We start from the raw sequence: 20,230 nt of genomic DNA, 5'->3' as shown, positions 1-20,230 counted from the left end.
TTTTTTGAGACAGGGTCTCACTACATAGTTGGGACTGACCTGGAACTCACTGTGTAGCCCAGGCTGGTCTCGAACTCACATCAATCCTCCTGCCTCAGCCTCCCCAAGTGTTGGGATTACAAGCGTGTGCCACCATGCCTGGCTTCTTTATGATATTGTGAGTGGTATTATTTTCCTAATTTTTCACTGAGTTAATTATTAGTGTTATAATGCCATTGATTTTGTGTGTCTGTGTGTGTGTGTGTGTGTGTGTGTGTGTGTGTGTGTTGATTTTGTATTTTGCTACATTTCTGAGTTTGATTTTTTGGGGTTTTTTTTGGTGTTTAAATCTGTGAGTCTTTTGATGGAGTTTTCTGAATCTTCTCTGTAAAGAATCTGAATATGGGCTGGGGATTTGGCTCAGTGGTTCCACCTGCCTCACAAGCGCAAGGGTCTGAGTTCGATCCCTGATACCAAAAAAAAAAAATGTGAATAATTTGACTTCTTTTCTATATGTACCCTTTTTATTTCTTTGACTTTCTGGTTGCTCTGGCTAATGCTTTTAAGTACTATGTTGAATAGGAGTGGTATATATTCTTGTTCCTGATTTTAGAGGGAAAACTTGCAGTTTTCCCCTGTTTAATGTGATGTTGGCAGCAGATTTGTCATAAATGAGTTTTATCAGATTGAGGTAGATTGAGAAGGATTCTATAAGTATCTTCAGGATTGTTCTCATGAAAGGATATTGGATTTGTTAAAGGTTTTTGTGCATCTATTGAGATAATCATGTGTTTTTTGCCTTCCTATTTATGTGGTATATTACATTGATTGATTGTTACCAGGGATTGAATTCAGGACCTTCTGCTTGTGCATTTGGCAGCACCACTGAGCTAAATCCCTGGCACATGTATTACATTTATTAATCTGAGTATGTTGCACCATCATTGTATCCCTACTTGGTATGATCTTCTGGGATGCCTTGTTGCATTCTTTTTTCTGGAATCTTGAGGATTTTTGCATCTATGTTCATTGAAGGGATTGGCATATAGTTAGCTGACTTTTACTTTTTGTCTGGTTTTGGAGTCAAGGGAATGCTCTAACTTTTTCTTTACCAGGTGTTGTCCATAGATACCTTTCTTTCTTTTCAGTTACAATCTTATGTTAGGTCCCCATTACCTCATGCTGTGTTCTTATAGTCAGCTGCTCAGGTGCAAAGCAGTGTTGTATCTGCCTTTGAGGCTCTAATCTGCTGCCCTTTCCCTTCCTGTGACAAATTTATCATCATTTACTGATCAAGCCTTTCTTTTCTGTTGTCTGTGGCTGGCTATTGTTTCATTGATGTTTATCTTTTCTTATTAAATTGTTTTAATTCAAGGATTTCTTCCTTTTTTTTATTTGAGAGGCTTTGAAACAGCAAATAGAAGATTTACAGGAAGATCTGAAAAGGAAGGAAGCAAAATGGTCAAGCTCATATGGCCGTCTAAGAAGCCAGATAGAAATGTTAGTCAGAGAGAACACAGACCTCCGAGAAGAGATAAAAGTGATGGAAAGATTCCGACTGGATGCCTGGAAGAAAGCAGAAGCTACTGAGAGCAGCCCCAAGGCCTACCAGTGTGTAACTGCTGGGAAGAAAGAGGAATCCGTGGTAGGTTTACTAGCTAGTTTTTCCAGATCTGGGGTTATGGTAAATCTTTGAACATTGAAATTTATAAGGATAGAAAGTGGAGTGGTGGGTGCCAGAGCCTGGGGAGAACATGAGGAGGTGATGTAGTAGACACAGGTGTAGTAGATACAATATTAGAAGGTGAAGAAATTCTGGAGATGGGTGAAGGTAGTGGTTGTACAATATTATTAATATACCTAATGCCGCTGAACTGTACATTTAACATTGGTTGAGCGGGCAGTCAGTTTTAGGTCATGTGTATTATACCACAGTTAAAATAATTTCATGTATTACAATATACAGGTACCTTTCAAACTCATTTTTATAATTCTTACAGAGGCATTATACAGCAGGCAGATAAACTCAATTTAAACGCCAAATGCAGATGAAATTTTGCACTCACATGTGTTGACTCCTTTCTAACCAAGTGTCTGGTCTCATGTATCTGTGTGAATTACTGAGCCATGGGAGGCATATGTCCCTGAGGAAAAGCGCTGAATGAAATAGAACTCCTCACACTCCTGAAACTCTCCGGTAGAAAGACTGTACATACGGTGGATGAATATACAATGTGGGTGTAGGAGACAGTGTTGAGACTTGGCAGGAAAGGTGAGGTGGGGCTGGCCAGAAGTGTGAGCCTGAGTTGCTACATTTGAGGGGTGCCCTGCAGGAGAGGGCAGGATATGCCTGTAACCAGAAGGGCCAGCATGTAGGACAGCCCTAGGATTGGGGTCAGGCTGTCAGGGAGCCTGATGTGTGGGAGCTCCTGGGGCTTAGGGTGGACTGCTTCTTCTTGTAGTATGTTCACTGTGTCCCTCCAGACTGACTAGTAGAGGGGAAGGAATAGCGGGAATTCAGACCAGGTGGTGGACGCATAGTTGGGGGTCACAGCAGTGGAGGGGTGAATAGCAGAACAGATTTATTGATGAACTTCACAGAGATCTTGACTTCCAACTATAGTTTAGCCTGGGGCTTTGGTGTAGTGGAGTTCCCAATGATGAGTTATGTGAGACCACAGGAAGACAGAATGTTTTCAGGATGCTCATGGTACAAATGTAGTGCCTCCCTGCCATGGTGTGGAGATGCTGCCTCAGCAGCTTCCTGGATGACCAGGGAGGTGCTGGCTGGAGATGACATGGGTTCCTAAGAAGTGCTGCATGTTGGGCCATTAGTGTGGGTGGGAGGAGCCAGCTGGAGAATGGGAAGAGGAGAGGGGATAAAGAAAGAGAGACAGACAGACAGATAAGACACACAGATACATAGTGTGTGTCCCTGTGAAGCCTAGTGAAGAAAGTCTTGTGAGGAGGATGGCATCCTTGTCAGGTGCTGCTGCACAATAAGAGGATCTTCAGTGCTGTAATGGGGTGTGATGCGTCCTGGTTCCTTGGAGTTTTGAGAAGCGGAGCCTGTCTGGATAAAAAAGAACTTGGCATAGTTAGGGACCAAAATGGCCCTAGGGATTCATTCTGCAGTGAGTTGAAGAAATGGGGTAGTGGCTGAAGGGAAGGAATTTTATGTTTTAAGATAGGAAATGAACAGGTGTGTGTATCGGTAGCATTGATTTAGTGGAGAGGAGAGCACTGCTGCAGGAGGAAGCTGGGGAATGACTCAACAGTGTCCTGGCACAGGTCTGGGGATGGATGGATGGCAGGTGGTCCTGGGCAGGCACCACTGTCAGCCTCAGGACAGGAGAGGTGGGCCCAGACTAGGCTGATTGATGATCAGTGACAGTTGGTAGGGAGGGCTCCCTAAAACTTGGACCTTCTCAGGGAATCATCAGCTAAGAGGGAGGCAGGAGGGAGGAGTAATCTGGAAGCAGTAGTCTGAGAGAAGAAAGCAGGGGTTCTGGGGAGGGGAGGCTTGGCCTGGGCTGCACCAGGGCCCACTTGGATTAGAGACTTATTTACACTTGAGTGAGAACTCTTCACACTGGTTTTCCTCATTCAACTTTTTGGGTGAAGGGTGGTAGAGAGGTATATATTAGCAGAGGCATGGTCACACAATTAAATGCGAGAGAGGGACATAGGAGCTGGTAGTGTATGTGACAGGAGTAACTGCTGTATAATGAACCATGAATTTATGTTAGAGGGCAAAAAGCTACGAGATTCTGAGCCCTGCACACAGATGTGCTCAGTGAACTATAGGACTGACTGTATGTAATGTTGTCACTGTCAGGGTGAAAGTGTTAGGAGAATGAGCTGGAAGATAGGCTTTGATGGCATTTTCTTCCTGTTTCATAAACACTTTATTATGGAAGCCTCCCTCCCAAAGTAGAGTAGGTGAAAGAATGTGGTGACCTGGACTCAGCCCTGTGAACATTTTGCTGTACCTATGTACGTTTTGCCGAACAGATCGAAGGTAATGACAGAAATCATAGTGTCCCATCCTTAAATACTTCAGCATTTACTAAATGGCACTGACTTTTTGAAGATGCCAGACTAATTATTTTGTGGAGTGCCCCATGTTTTGTGTATTTGTTATTGGAAAGCTTTGAAATTCTTTGAAGTGTAACTTCTGCACTTAGTGATGATTGCAGATTTTGATATTAGTGGGAGTGACAACCTGTGGACTTGGATGTCTAGCTGAGGCAGCACAGAGTACAGATTGGAGATTAGGTCAACACAGTGAAACTAAGGTGCTGGACATATCATCTGGCAGGGCATGCGGAGCACGCTGGGAGCATGAGTCAGGGGCTGGGTATTGGGCAGATCCCAAGGGAATGAAGAGAAGGGAATCTTACCCTAGTGGTAGGAACAAAGCAAGTGAGTTCTATGGAGAGCTGGGCCCAGCCAGAGAGGTTGTCAGGGCAGCTGCTGGAAGAGGTCAACCTTGACAGAAGGACCTTGTTCTCCTGATTACACTGATTGCTGGGTCCTAATTTGAAGAATGAGTATGTGTCAGAGTGTATTTGCATGTATGCTTGTCTGTGTGTGTAGTTCATTGCCAGATAACATTAGTCCACTTTGGCATACTGTGGTAAATGAAAACACTACCAAACAAGCCTACAGTGTCCTCATCACTGGCTGAGTTTAGTTTCACTCATTGTACTGATGTGTAGACTAACATTATTTTCAAAATTTTATATCCAATATTCTGTCTCACACTATAGAACACATCTGTTCGATACCCAAAGAGCTACAATTCTTCAGGAACCCAAGGAGAACAGTGCAAGAAACACTATTTGTCAAAACATGGTAAGAGGCTGTGTGATCTTTTTCAGAATTACAAAATAGCAAATTTATATCCATTAATAAAACATTAGAAATATAGTTGAAGCCGCTGTGCATAATTTTACTCCACCAGGAAATAATTCCAGATCGCATTCTATGCTTTCATGCTCTACTTGTTCTTTGTTTGCAGTTTGTGTGTTTTTCTCTCAGTATAGTCAGATTTACCCACATTATGCTTAAAAGCTCTAGATGATTCACTGCAGTAGCTCTTAGATATCTGCTGTATCTCCAAGGCTGGGCAGGCCTCTCTTGGTGGGCAGGCAGGATAATGAGCAGTGGCTTTCTCTAGAGTCTGTGTTAGGAGCAGGGTGCTGGGCATATCAGGTTTGGACTGCTGTGATTTGCCTTTGTAAAATGGTTGTGCGAGCTTTTTACTCTCTGTAAAATATACCCTTGGTACTTGTTAAAGCTTCATCTAGTTAGGCTTTAACATTTTGGCCAGACAGATGTGAGATGGTACCTCAGTGGTTTTAATAAGCATCGCTAGTTGCTGGGAACATTTTTTATTATGCTTAGGAGGCATTTGGGATTCTTTTTTGTGAGTTGCCTGCTTATATCCTTGTTTTTTTTAAATTCTAAGGTGTGTAACTCTGCATTGAAGTTAGTTATTTGCATATTAATACTTTGTCTTTTATATACACTGCTAAAATTTTCTCCTAGTCTGGTTTGTGATTTTTGTATTATATACATTTTTCTTTTAATATTTATTAATCTTAGTTTTTTTTTGCTTTCATACTACCTCTCCCACACCCACTCCACCATCCCATGCCTTTCCCTGCAGCATCAGCTCCTGGGGCAGCCCTCAAAGGCCTGTCTATCACTGCTTTGCACTGTCATTGCTACAGAATCAGGTTGTGTATGCTCCTTTGTTGTCTTCCATTGAACGCCATGTTGTAGAGGTTTGATCTATAGCTCTCATTCCCTAATATTCAATGCAAGGAGGGATTCATTTATGAATGTATTGGAATGCAGTCATTTTCTGTCAGTAGATGCACTTTTATAAAGTTTTGAGAGTGTTAAGCAAGCAGTGATGTCATGAGCATTCTTGGTTATTTCTGGCGCACATATTTCTTTTCTTTTTTTGGTACCGGAGATCTGGTCTTTGCTCTTGTGAAGCAGGTAGCAGAACCACTGAGCTAAATCCCCGGACCTGGCACACACATTTCTTTCGTCACATATGTAGGGCTAGAATAATGGGGGAATTGGTGTGAAAATTTTTTTCAGTACTAAGTATTCAACTCAGGGCTTTCTCACTGAGCTGCAACCCTATGCCAGCCACTCCCTTTTAGAGACAAGGTCTCATTTAAGTTGCCTGGGCTGGGCTTGAACTTGTGTTCCTGTGATCCTTCAGCCTTCAGCTTCCCAGGGTCCTGGGATTATAAGTGTGACTTTCATGCTTGGTTTAAAATAATTTCTATTGTACCAGGGATTGGACTCAGGACCTTGAGCTTGTGAGGCAGGTGTGGTACCATTGAGCTAAATCCCCAGCCCTTAAATATATTTTTCATGCCAGTAAATTTTTGTCATAATATTTTTAAAAATGATTTTATACTCTCATGAAAGCACTTGTTTTGCTTCACACTTCATCCAGTACTTCTACTGTTGCACTTAAAATTTTGCCAGGCATATAGGGGAATAACAGTGTATTACTGGAGTTTTAATTTGCATTTTCCTGGTATTAAATTTGAACACAGTTGTCTCTGCTTATTAGCTATCTAGATGCCCTCTTTTAAGAAGCTTGTTCAGGTTTTTACCCATTGTTCTGTGGGGTTCTTTTCCTTTGTTGATTTATGAGAGGCTTCCCTTTCTTATTCTCACAGTCCACATATATTGCAAAGATAGTAACTTTTTTTTTTTTTTTTAAACTGAGTTTCTCTGTAAGATGTCTTGGCTGGCCTGGAATTCACATTTCTCCTACCTCAGCCTTGTGAATGCTGGGATTATATAGCCCCGTGTCACTATACCTGGCATGTTTTTACTCCTTATAGTGACTTTTGATAACCTGCTTTCTCATTTCAAGGTAACTGAATTTCAGGTTTTCCTTCATAGTACTGTATTCTATTGTTTCTGTGGTACTGGGGATTGAACCGAGGGCCTTTGCAATGGGCTGTATCCTCAGCCCTTTTAATGTATTTGGACACTTAAGTTCTGCAGCCTGGATTTGATTTTTGAGTGTTGACCTTTATCAAGCTACTCTACCAAATCTGTCAATTGAGTCTAGAAGTCTTTCGGTGGAGATTTTTTGTGTCTTCTATGAAGAGTATCATATCATCAGCAGATGATGACAGAAATACTTCTTTTCCTATCTTATTCATTTTTTTTGGTACTGGGGATTGAATTCTGATCCTTGCACTTGCAGTGTAGGTGGTGGCACCACTGAGCTAAATCCCTGGCCCTATTTATTCCTTTTATTTCTTTCTCTTGTCTAATTGCTGTGGCTAATATTTCCAGAACTATATTGAACAGGGATGGTGATAATGGACATCCTTGTCTTATACCCGATTTTAGTGTGAAGGTTTTCAGTTTTTGACTATTTAGTATGATGTTGGCTGTTGGTTTTTCATAGTTGAGATAAAGACCATCTATTCCAATTTTCTGTAGCTTTTTTTTTTTTATCATGAATGGGTGTTGAATTTTGTCCAATGTTTTTTCTGCATCTGTTGAGAAGATCATATGGTTTTTGTCCTTGGCTCTGTTAATATAGTGTATTACATTTACTGATTTACATATGTTGAACCATCCTTGCATTCCTAGGATAAATATGACCCTCTGTGTTCTGTTTGCCAGTATCTCATTGAAGATTTTTACATCTATGTTTATTAGGTGATTGGCCTGTAGTTCTCTTTTTTGGTTGGGTCTTTCCCTGGTTTTGAAATCAAAGTCACACTTGCTTCCAGGAATGAATATGGAAATATTGCTTCCCTTCCATTGAGGTGTTTAAAGAGAAGTTGCAGTAGCTCTTCTCTAAATGTCTTGTAGAATTCAACAGTGAAGTCATCGGAACCTGGATTTTTCTTTATTGGTAAATTTTTTAATTACATTTTCAATTTCACTGATGGTTAATTGGAGTGTTTAGAATTATTATGTCTTCTTTGTTCAACTTTGGTAATTCATATATCCCTAGGCTGGGTTTGAATTTGTGGTTCTCTTCCCTCAGCCTCCCAGAGTGCACCACTGCACCTGGCTCCTAGTAATGCTTAGGTCTTCCTGCATAACCTCCCTCCTGTGGGATCTCCAGTACCATTTATTACCCAGCTTTGTCCTTTACTACTCTCATGTATTATGTGTTAGCTAAGGTATGTTATAGTCCTGCAGGCCAGATGTTAGTGCATGTTTCTTAATTTTGAGGGTTCAAGTTAATGTTCATGATCAGCCTGAGAAGTAAATTTGATTATGATGAATTTTATTACTTTATTCCATTGTCAAATTACTCATCCTCAGCCTTGGTTTTCTCACATATAAAATGGGAATGTTAGTTTTGTCTCTGGAAATGATAGGAAGATTACAAATGATGTAAAACAGCACCAGTTATACAGTGTACTTCATACACATGCCCTGAGAGGTAGGTGTTCTTCTTGTGTCCTGTTAGCCCAGAACCCTGGCTACTGTCCACATACTGGCTCAAGCCAAATCTGTGCTCCCCTTAGTTACTTTTTCCTTTTATCCTTACCAGTCGTTCCTACCACTGCCAAACCCAGTCATTCTCTTGTTGGTATTTTCCAAATCCATCATGTTGAACTGTAGGAACTGGCTGACATGGCAGTTTGGGGTCCACACACCAGGGATTCCATGTGCCGCAGAAACAGCACTGTTTCCATTGGTGCCACATAGCCTCCTTGCATGTCTCATAGCCTCCTGGTGGCCTCTACCTCTGTTCTCTGTAGCATTCAGCATCCTTTGTACTTTTTTTGTACTGGAGATCAAACTCAGGTCGTTGTGCTTACCGAGGCAGGCACAAGTACTTCTGAGCCATATCTCTGGCCTTTCTTTGTACTTTTTAATGTTCAAGTCAAATTCTGGGAATTAACAAAACCCTTCAAAGCTAGGGATATTGACTCATTGGTATATAGGAAGAAAATATGAACACATCCATATATTTTTAAAAATTCATTTGTTACTGGTGGCATGTGTGTACTTATTTTTATAATATATGGGTTACAGGACATGACTGGTGTTCTAGTCATAATAGGGCACACTCTCTAGGGTACTTAGGTTTTAACTAAATACCCAGTTACTTGGTTACGCCAAATGCTGTATTGTTGTTGTTTTTTTGTTTTTGTTTTTTGAGGCGGGTCTCACTGCATAGTTGAGACTGACCTGGAACTATGTAGCCCAGGCTGGTCTTGAACTCACATTGATCCTCCTGCCTCAGCCTCCCAAGTTCTGGGATTACAGGCATGCGCCACCACGCCCAGCTGTGTGTATTCTTAAGATGCCTCTTTCTTTTATTTATACCCCACACTCTCAACATTTCTTTTGATTGTCTCCAAAATACCTTCAAGTCTTTTAGATTACTTGAGCTCCAGTTTTTCTCTGGATTGTAAACTGAAAGTACTGTATTTGATACTTTGTCTGCTTTGGTCACTGAGAACTTAAGTACTTGTATAAATATTTAAATTTATATAATGGAGCACTTGTACAAACCACTAAAAAAAAAAAAAAATACCAAGAGTTGCTTAATTAGGTTTCTTTTTGTGGTATTGGGGGATTGAACTCAGGTCCTTGTGCTTGTGAGGCAGGTGGCGGAACCACTGAGCTAAATCCCTGGCCCTGAAGTAACTTTTAGGTTTCTTTTCTTTCTTTTTTTAAGAGTTGCTTAATTAAAAGTTAAAGGGCAAGGCCGGGCATGGTGGCGCATGCCTGTAATCCCAGCACTTGGGAGGCTGAGGCAGGAGGATCGCTGTGCTGCAAGTTCGAGACCAGCCTGGGCTACATAGTGAGTTCCAAGTCAGTCTCAACTACATAGTGAGACCCTGTCTCAAAAAAAAAAAAAAAAAAAGGTAAAAGAGCAGCAGTTCACAAAGGAAGGATATGAACTAAGGAAATGTTTAACCATACTAGTAACTTTAAAATGTTTAACATTTTAAATTAAATTTTATAATACTGAACCTAACTTTTTCAATTATATTCTGACAGGTAATCCACCTCGAAGATCTATGTGTGTACCTCCTCGGCATTTAGGCAGCTCAGATAAACGACAAGTAAGTCTTTCAATATTTCTGCATATTCAACTATAGATTATTCAGGCTTAAAATTGATTCACTATATTTTAACCATGTATAAAGGAGAGTTTTAGATCATAAATGTTTTATATATAATGCCAAATCCAGTCCTAGGGCCCTATAAAATTAGCATCTGACTTATGAAATAAATACAGGTTTCAACTGCTCTGATGTTTTATCTTACAGGTTGCCTTGCCCAGGGAGCCACTTGTACCAGTTAACTTTCTAGATCCTGAATATAAAAAGGAAGAAAAAGAAGAAGAAATTCAGGAAGAAATCAGTCATTCTGATGGAAAGGTTAAAAACTTTTTTTAAAATCTAAAAATTAAATGTGAGCTAGGGCCAGAGATTTAGCTTAGTGCAAGGTCCTGAGTTTGATCCTCAGTACATATAAACACACACACACACACAGATAAATAAACGTGGGCTAGAGTAGAGTGGAGATGCTTAAAATATGGTCATGTGCTGTTTAACAGGAAGGGATACATGAGAGAGCCATGCTGTTAGGTGATTGTGTCATAGTGTGAACACGGCAGAGTGATGGATGGCATAGCGCAGGACACACAGTGTGCATGTCTCATATATGACAGTCTGTTGCCCTTAGGGTCATAACACACCATGAAGATTAGATCAAGCACAAGATTAGGAGATAATGCAATCAAGAAATGTAGTGAGTATAAGATATACAAGGCTGGGCAGGGGATTTAGCTCAGTGGTTCTGCCTGCCTTACAAGTGCAGTGCAAGGTCCCGAGTTTGATCCCTGGTACCAAAAAAAAAGAGAAGAAAAATGATATATAAGGCTGTGGCTGGTGGAGTATGGCTTACTGTTCACAGAAATTTTTTTTAATAGTGTATTTTAAAATAATAGTGTAGAAAGTATATAACATTACTCTCCAGTGTTATGCAGTTTACGTAATTATGCATGCTATACTTTTACATGGCTGCCAGTGAAAATCTGCATCACTGCAAACCTGGAGCACCTTGATAATGCGGTCTGTCATGGACCAAACTGACAATGGTGCCTGAACTTCAGGACTGTGGGGCTTGAAACTCTGGACTCCTAACAGTAATTTACTGTTTGTAGCTTAGTGGTGTTAATGAAAGGAATACAGCACCACTGTTTAAATTAGTTCTTGTGCCAAACAGCTTAAAAGCCTTTACGGTTGCTTGTAACCCTGTACTGTGGGGCATCCCATCTCTAGCCCGCTTAGGAAAATGTTTGAGGGAAAATGGCCTAGTTGGGTGTCTAAGCTGAAAGAGAGTGAAAAGGGAAGGGACATAAGCAGGGTTTGTTAGGAGGTGATGAGAGCTTTCTTCCTTGAATCTGCTCTGTAGATACTTTGATCTGACTCACTGGGTGAGAGGAAAGTCAGAGGTAGCCAGTAGCAGCATCTGAGAAGGTGGGGGTGTTAAATCACTCTCCTCTTTGGGAGGGGCCGAAGCAGCTGGATCAGGAGAGAGACAGTCACTCAAAGAACAGGTTGGGGAGAGACTACTGTCAGGAGGGGTTAAGGCTGAAAGGAAATGCTCCTCGTAAGCAACAGTTGAGTGAAAGTTGGAAATATCAGTTGTGATCACACCCATCAGTGCGGTCACTTTAGCTGCTTCAGCCACCATAGCTATGGGCAGGACTGTCATGGGGATGACCAAAGCTACCACAGGGGCCATCTTCACCGAGGGCACAGTCATATGGAGGGTGAATCGGTTTCACCTCAGTGTGAGCAGAGCCATGCCTGTAGAGCATGCAAAGCTGTGGGCACATCCACCTATGGAGTTACTGTAGTTGTAATTGCAGGCATGGCTGACTAGAGTCACTTTTGGCACCATCTTAGCTAAGGGCACGGCTGCCTCTGAAGCTAGTACAGCGGTGGGGACAGTGGCTTTACTTTGAGTTAATTGGAAGGGAGTTAACACTGTGTGGACTAAAGTCTAAGAAAGTAAAAGTTTGGAGAGAAAGAGGACCAACCCTTTGCTGGATGTCACGGAGAAGTGTCACGCCTTTCCATATTTCCAAGTCCAGTATTCCTGCTTTGTGAAACCAAGGAGTGTATTTACACGTCCATTAGCAGATCAGCAGCAGGACTTGCAGGTATCCTGTACTTAGCTTACTTTAATAGCATCTGCTGCAATCTGACCTATGTTGTAACCCCAGTGGTATCTAGAAAAGGCATTAAGGATTGCTCATGGCTGGGCTCACCCAGTGCCCTGTGGTTCAATCTGGAGTTGTAAAGTGAGAGCTGAAAGTTGTCATGAGTTCCGCCCCTTTGCACCTCCACAGTTGGGTGCCAGTTTTAGTGAATGTTACTGAAAACCCCAGTTGTGGGTCTTAGCGTCCACAAGATAGGAAAGAGAGAACAAAAGACAGGCACGAGAGAAGAGAGCAGAGAAGCTGGGTCTTTGGCTGATCCAAGCTGCTGTGGGCCACAAAGACAAAAAGCACCAAGGATATCCAGTGCATTATAAGCATGGGAAAGAGGAGAGCAGGGTAGAGCTTGGAATGTAAAAGGGAGGCACTTACTGAAGAGAACAAAGGGGTAATTCAGAAGGGAAAGAATTTAGTTGGGAGTCAAATTGACCCTGGCTGGAAGTTAACTCAGCATAGTGCTGCCATTTCACGGACTAGGTCTTAAATCTCGGTAGCAGCCATTAGCAAAGGAGAAATACTAAGCTAACTGCTGACATGCCCATTTGAGTCACGAAGCTTTGATCAGACTCCTAAGATAATACAGCCAAATTGTGGAGGGACAAAAAGCTTGTGCCACTTATGGCCTGCTAATACTGGGCAGAGATGCCTCTTATACTTGAGGAATGAAAGGATGGAGAGCACTGGTTAAAAGGAAGCAGTCAGGGTTTCCCTAAGTGTCCTATGTGGTACCACATCATTGATGAGGAAAAGTTTTCTGTTTCAGATAAATTCCAGCCAATAAAGGAAAAGTAAACAAGCAAATTTTTAAGAATCACCAATTTGTAACCCCTAATGAAATAAAAGGATCTTCTCTACTTTTTAGAGGATATTTTGCTTTTTATTATGAAAAATTTCAAAGGAAGCATGTAGGATTTGACTTGACTTAGTTATGTGGCTTCAGGAAGAACACTTACCCACTGCTAATCTTGTGTGTGTTTTTTAGGTGGAAAAGGTTTATAAGAATGGGTACCGGGTTATATTGTTTCCTAATGGAACTCGGAAAGAAGTGAGTGCTGATGGGAAGAGTTTCACTGTCACTTTCTTTAATGGCGACTTGAAGCAGGTCACACCAGATGACAGAGTGGTACGTTCCCTGGTCCATTTTCTTCTCAGTTGCCTGTCTTGAGAGAGTGGGTGTCCTGACCTCATGTCTTCACAGATCTATTACTATGCTACTACCCAGACCACTCATACCACATACCCTGAAGGACTTGAAGTTCTGCACTTCTCAAGTGGACAGATAGGTACAAACTTGCTCTTCTTCCCGTTAAATTATTCCCTTCCTTTAAAAAAATACATATTTATAGTAACCTTTTTAAAATAGAGAAACATTTCCCAGATGGAAGAAAAGAAATCACATTTCCTGACCTGACGATTAAAAACTTATTTGCTGATGGCCAAGAGGAAAGCATCTTCCCAGACGGCACAGTTGTCAGAGTGCAATGGTATGACCCCTGCTAAATCTGCTTCTAGGTTTTCCAGTTCAGCTTTTATACCAATTTGAATTGTTAAAATTTAAAACATGTGTATATGAGTCATTCAAAATTACTGTGAGTTCAGAAGTTAACAAAGACTCTCAAAGCAAGTGAGACACATACTTACTGCAGTGTGAAGTTAGAACTTGAGATAACACAAGAGTCAGTATTTAGACAGAGTCCACACAGCATTCTAGGAAAGGGGATTGGGATTGGCAAATATTTGTTCACAGGTAAATTTAAGTAAGTTTTTAAACAGTGAATAAGACAGAAACAAGACAGAATGTTATTTATTTTGATTGATTGGCACTGAGGTTTGAACCCAGAGTCTTTACACTGAGTTACATGCCCAGCCCTTCTTATTTTTGACATAGGGTCTAAGTCACTGAGTTTCCGAGGCTGGGCTCAAAGTGGTGATCCTCTTGCCCTAGCTTTCTAGTTGTGCTGGGATTACAGGTGTGGGCCACTACTATCTGGCTTACATTGTTAAATTTTGGATGGGCCTGGTTGCACAATCCATGCTAATGATAAAGAGCTTTTCATTCCCCCCCCCCTTTTTTTTTGGTACCGGGGATTGAACTCAGGTCCTTGTGCTTGCAAAGCAGGAGGCGAAACCACTGAGCTAACTCTCCAGCCTGTCACTCCCACTATTTTAATTAAGCTTTGCCAAATCTAGTGGTGTGCTTTTAGTTTTCCCTGTTCCTTCTCTGGAGTGTAACAGTTAAATACCATTTATCTGAATACAGCTAACATATCATAGATGCACTTAACCAAATTCCATGATATAAACTTGGCAGGGAAAAAAAAAATTTATTACTGTACTGTTTTTCCTTTATCATGGCCTGAAGTTTGTTACCTAGTAATTAAGAAGTAGCAGCTTGACTGGGTGTGTGGAGATACACACCAGTAATCCCAGCACTCTGGAGGCTGAGACAGGAGGATTACTGAGTTCAAGCCAGCCTGATCTACTTGGTGAGACCCTGCCCCAAAAAACAAAACAACAACAAAAAATAGCAGTTTGATCTAAAATTGGGAGAATTTATGTATACATTATACTTGGAGTGATATCAGAAAAATTTTATCTTTACTTTTACATTTAAAATTTTGTATAATTAAAAAATGAGAGAGGGCTGGGGATTTGGCTCAGTGGTGCTGCACCTGCCTCGCAAGCGAAGGGCCCGAGTTCGATCCCTGGTACAAAAAAAAGAACAAAAAAACAAAAAAACAAACCTCTACCCAGCCACCACCCATCTTTTCTCAGGCAAATCTTAGGGTAGGAGTGTAGCTTAGGGGCACTGCACCTGCCTGGCAAGCCCAAGGTCCTGAGTTTGATCCCTGATACTGGGAAAAAATAGTTTTACTCAGGTTTATTTTGGCATTGATGACTTGTGATAATGGTTCTCACATACTTCATAGTGCATTTCTAATAGGTTCCCAGGTGATGTGGAACCAGCCATTTCTCATTAGATTTATGTCTGGGAGTTCAGTTTGAATATCCCACAGGCATATTGAACAATCAGTATGCTAGTTACCTTTTCATATTCTGCCTGTTTCATTCAAGACAGATCCTGAGTCTGGTCATGCCCTTATCAGGATACAGCTCTCTTCTACACCTGATACAGAGCAAACATTTAGATGGTTTTTAACACAGTGAAAAGGGGGCACAAACACAGAAACCCAGAAGTAGATTTTAATACAGTGTCCTACTTTCTCAGAGATTGCAGATTGAACCTAGGTCTTGATACTGACCAATCCTCCCTTAAAAAATATTTTGATGGGATCATAATGTTAAGTGAAATAAATCAGATAAAGAGACAATAGGAAATAGGGAAACAGATCTTTTGCAGAATGGAAGGAGACCAAGAAGAGATGGATGGGGAAGGAAAGGGATGAAACAAAGAATTAAGATGTGTTATGTACATGTACCAACTCCCCACAAGGAGTGAAATCATTATGTCCTGTAAACGTACTAATAAAAAAATTGAAAAAAATTTTTTTGGTACTGGGGATTGAACTCAGGACAGGCATGATGCCACTGAGCTAAATCCCTGGTCCAAGGTCTCACTAAGTTTTCAAGCTTGGGCTCCAGACTTGTGATCCTGGTGACTTAGCTTCCCACAGTACCAGGATTATAGGTGTGTGCCTCCATGATTAATTTGTTTTGTTATCCCCACCTTTATTATTTAGTTGATACCAGAATTGAACTCAGGGCCTTGTGCTTATCTGGCAGGTGTTGTGTCGCTTAGCTATATCTCCCCACCCCCATCTTGATTAAGCTTAAAGCAAATTTATGTAAAAAAGCTTTTCATGGGTACATGTAAATGTTAATCTGATAACTGTGGTATCAGCCTAAAACACTGTAGAAAGAATTTGAAGTTATAGAGAGAAAAGGACCAAGAGATGTCTCTAGAAGAATAACGGCCAAAATCAAAAGGCTACTTTCAAATCATTTTCATGTTTTACATTTTTCTTGCCAGTGCCAGGGATTGAACCCAGGGTATAACAATATGCTAGGCAAGTGCTGCACCACTCAGCTGTTCCCCCGGCCCTACTTTTTTTTTTGGTACCGGGGATTGAACTTGGGTCCTTGCACTTGTGAGGCAGGCAGTGGAACCACTGAGCTAATCCCTGGCCCCTTACTTCATATTTTTTAAGAATTTAAATTCTGTTTTAAATTTTACAGCGATGGCAACAAAATTATAGAGTTTAATAATGGCCAAAGAGAACTTCATACTGCGCAGTTCAAGAGACGGGAATATACAGATGGCACTGTTAAAACTGTGTATGCAAATGGTAATCAAGAAACAAAATATGCGTCTGGTCGAGTGAGAATTAAGGACAAAGATGGTAATGTTCTCATGGACACAGAATTGTAATGCTGCAGTGTGACTGATCATGAAGTAACATTACCTGAGCTTCCTATTTTAAAAACTGTACAATTTTTGTGGATTGTTTAATTTATATAGCCTCTGTGTGTCTAAATGGCAAAGATGGATTCTAAAATAAAAGTCAACTAGAAAAGCTTCATTTTTATATTCTTTGAAATACACAAGTATGACATTCATTTATAATTCACCTGTTTTCTACAACTAGATTAAAGAAAGCATTATTTTGTTACAAACTGTATGGGATTTTTAAAGTAATGTGTTTTTGGTTGTAAATGGTTATGAAAACCAAGGAGTACATCACAGACATCCCACAGGCTTAGTAGCCATAGAACATGCACTTCCATGGAAAGGTTACTCAAGGGATAAGTGACTGTCACTCAAGCCAAAGTAGTATTGTGCTTAGTTGGTACCAAAATGAAAACATCGACCTGCTGTAGGGGTCATTAATTGTAATAAAATGGGAAGTTACAAAAATGAATGAATACAACTAGGTCAAACAGTGCTACAGGTAGTAGTAGGTAATAATCCTGCTACTTCTAGGAGAGGAGAAAAGTTATAACAAGGCTGACTATATGACTTGTACGGTAATAGTAGGCATGAATAGTTAACTAATGTTAATCCATTTCCCATAGCTACTTTGATATTATCACCAATAGGGCTTTTGGCTGACAGAAGTGTGAGGTGTCCTAGAAGGAAGGGCAAGTCACCTACCATAAATTAGGGCAATAAGTATTAATAATTACTCAGTTAAAAAGTTGTCAGTTTTGGGCTAGGGATGTAGCTCAGTGGCACAGTGCCTGCCTGGCAAGCATGAGGTCCTGAGTTCAATCTTTGGTACCAAAAGAAGTAAAAAGTTATCCATTTCAATGTGACTTAAGAAATGAATATGAAAAGCAATACTTTTCAAAGAAAGAGTTTTGTAAATTACACCTCATGATAGGGGAAGATTTTTAAGATACAAAACAAGCTTTAAAAAAAATGAGTGATAACTAAAAAAAAAAAATGCATGACAGAGGTTTACTAACCGGAATATATACAGAAGTACTACAAGTAAAACTGCAAACAGTTTAATAGAAGGATATGAACAAGCAGTAAAGTGACAGAACATTCACTAGTACTAAGAAATCAGTATATGCTTTTTAAAACAATGAAATTCTGGTGTCAAGACTCTGGCACTAGTCTAACACTGGTCTGGTTACATCACATGCTGGTAAGCAGCTCACACAACTGGTGCTAAACTGCTTGCTTCTTTGTAGAAAATAATTACTCCAGGAACCGTCAGATTCCACTAAATATGTACACGTGCACATAGATGCATACATACATATTTATGTACACACAGGAAATTCACATACATAAGGGCCCTGTAGAATATTTGTAATTTAGAAAAAAGCTGGTAACAACCTAAACAACAAATGATAGAGCAAAGTAAAAGAGCTACACATATGAATACAGATAAGCAGTACAAATAAAATAGGAAATCGTGATAGCTCACACGGTAAATATGCACACAGTAACTGCATATTACTCATGGATGCACTCACACGTAGTAAAACTGCACAGACTGCTCACCTGTCAGGCAGGGAGCAGATACGATGGCGCAGCACCGCAGGGCCTTTGTGGCTGCCGTCCGGTGAGAACTGTCCTCCAAACCCTCGCCAGAGCAACTCCATTTCGCAGCAGCCAACTGCAGTGCAAGGTCGTCTACCACTGTGGCTAGACAGTGCTTCTGAAACCAGTGGAGTTTCCCAGTGAGGCGGGCATGAGAGTGTAGTATACACAGCTTTTCCTAATTACACTTACTGCTTTTACCCTAGTTTTGCCGTCTTAATAGTGTTCTATAATAGCAGTAATTTTGCACAAGGAGATCAGCGACTTTTGTAGTGCTATAGCCTGCAAGTCATCCTTGTAGGTAAACTCCAATAAACTCATTTACTCTCCAAGCTGGACTTGTCTGAGTCATCCTTTGGGCTGTCAGCCCCCTCCCATCTCACTTGGGAGGCGGACATTTCTTTTACATCTCTGGAACGTTCACCCAACATCACTTTGTTTCTTAAACTGAATTATAAATAAGCTGAGCCTGGTAACGCGTCCATGATCACAGCACGTTGGGAGCCTGAGGCAGGAGTGCAAATTTGAGCCTAACTCAAAAAAATAAAAAAGGACTGGGGATGTAGTCAGAGTGAAGGCCCTGGTTCAACCCCCAGGATTGCCAAAATAAAAACGTGCCTAACCTGTTTCATTTTGAAAGTATAACAAAATAAAACAAATATTTGAAAGCAAATATTCTGATTTTTCTCACAACATTCTTAACCGTTCAACACATAAGAATTAGGGTAGAAAAGAATGGCACCATTGTAGAATAAGTCAAGAAAACAGCCTGAAAAGGTCTAAATACAGCATTCTTTCTTCTGGGCTGCTATAGACGCTCTGCTTTGTATACCTGAAAAAAAAAAAAGTTACTTATAAAGAGTTACTTTGCTTAATGTTCCCTAGTTGCTTAGTCAATGATTAGAATTATATAAATGAGTAAGATACTGGTTACCCCAGTGCTTTGATAACTTTGTTATCAGATTGCTGACTATTGAGTAGTTAGTTCTGTTGTATACTACATATTTGTGTGCCTAAATTACTCATAACAACACCCACTGACAGTCACAAACCCATTTCCAGTGTTCTTACAGATATGAGGCCTCTTTGACACTGTGCTCAGCAGTGAGAAGGGTCTAAGAACTCTAGATTCTTGTAGAGCTTTGTTATTCCTTTGAGAAATCAAAAATTCACAGGTGCTTTTCTTTAGGGTTGGTCTTTTCTGCAAGAGCCCCATGCCTTGTACAGACAGAAGAGTGGATGAGAATGTGTACTTACATCATTCATCTCTGTCTGCAAGTCCCATTTCTACTAATGGCATATGAACTGGGTACTGTTCATCTTCACATAAGGTTATTATTTGTTCTGGTGCTTGAGCCTAGAATTGAAAGATACAATTTATCAAGAAAACCCAATTCTATCTTTGCTTTACTTTCCCTCCTATATCTGGACATTCATACAAAAGGGAAAAGGCATTCTCTAGGTTTATTTCCCTAATTTATACTCTTCCTAAAGGATACCTGTGATGGCTTCCTGCTAAATCTCATTTCTTTCACTCTAAACTGTAATTAATTAAACATCAGAGTTCTGGGTGGAGCCAGTAGGCTTGTGGGCTTTAATATTATCTCTGTTAAAATCTATTCACATTCCACACAGGCTAAGCTTTGGAAGAAGAAAGGTTTCAGTCACCTGGGGTTTCCACACAGGTTCTACCACATTATAGTTCAATCTTTTCTATGATTATAACTCCTGGTCTTTCCTACTAATCTTTTCAGGATGCAGCTCAGATCTAAGGAATTCTCAACCTTTTCCAGTTCCCTTTAGATGGAAATAATCATTCCTTCTTTCACTCCTTCCACCTCATGAAGTTACCTATACCTCTATTGTAATACCTCATTCTATTGTTAATTAGTGGTTGGTATACTTGTTTTCCTCCATTAACTTACAAGTTCTTTGATCATACAGTGCACTTTTTTTTTTTTTTTTTTTTTTTTTTT

General features: G+C 40.4%; 2 protein-coding genes across 6 annotated transcripts in view; one reads left to right on the top strand and one right to left on the bottom strand.

Moving 5' to 3' along the window:
• Cenpj (centromere protein J) overlaps positions 1–16,805 on the top strand; it is a 75,899-nt gene extending 59,094 nt beyond the window's left edge. For 3 of the 4 annotated variants that reach the window (XM_010633822.3, XM_010633824.3, XM_010633823.3), the window contains 8 exons: positions 1,382–1,624; positions 4,752–4,836; positions 10,009–10,073; positions 10,281–10,391; positions 13,224–13,364; positions 13,440–13,524; positions 13,605–13,725; positions 16,439–16,805. In XM_010633822.3, coding sequence (XP_010632124.1) covers positions 1,382–1,624; positions 4,752–4,836; positions 10,009–10,073; positions 10,281–10,391; positions 13,224–13,364; positions 13,440–13,524; positions 13,605–13,725; positions 16,439–16,631 — 1,044 coding nt within the window. In that variant the 3' untranslated portion in view covers positions 16,632–16,805. Of the gene's footprint in view, positions 1–1,381; positions 1,625–4,751; positions 4,837–10,008; positions 10,074–10,280; positions 10,392–13,223; positions 13,365–13,393; positions 13,525–13,604; positions 13,726–16,438 lie in introns of those variants that run through there. The other variant, XM_010633826.3, reaches the window with a different exon arrangement.
• A 1,589-nt stretch (positions 16,806–18,394) lies between these two features.
• Rnf17 (ring finger protein 17) overlaps positions 18,395–20,230 on the bottom strand; it is a 161,723-nt gene continuing 159,887 nt past the window's right edge. For both annotated transcript variants that reach the window (XM_019208895.2, XM_010633821.3), the window contains exons 36-37: positions 19,512–19,611; positions 18,395–19,086 (exon numbers count right to left, since the gene is read on the bottom strand). In XM_019208895.2, the coding sequence (XP_019064440.1) occupies positions 19,513–19,611 (99 nt within the window). In that variant the 3' untranslated portion in view covers positions 18,395–19,086; position 19,512. The remainder of the gene's footprint in view (positions 19,087–19,511; positions 19,612–20,230) is intronic.

This window comes from Fukomys damarensis, unplaced genomic scaffold (genome assembly GCF_012274545.1).
Source record: "Fukomys damarensis isolate Sample0158 unplaced genomic scaffold, DMR_v1.0_HiC HiC_scaffold_38, whole genome shotgun sequence".
In the NCBI taxonomy this organism is placed as follows: Eukaryota; Metazoa; Chordata; class Mammalia; order Rodentia; family Bathyergidae; genus Fukomys; species Fukomys damarensis.
The sequence above is the reverse complement of the archived record's forward strand: the minus strand, read 5'-3'. Positions and strand labels throughout refer to the sequence as shown.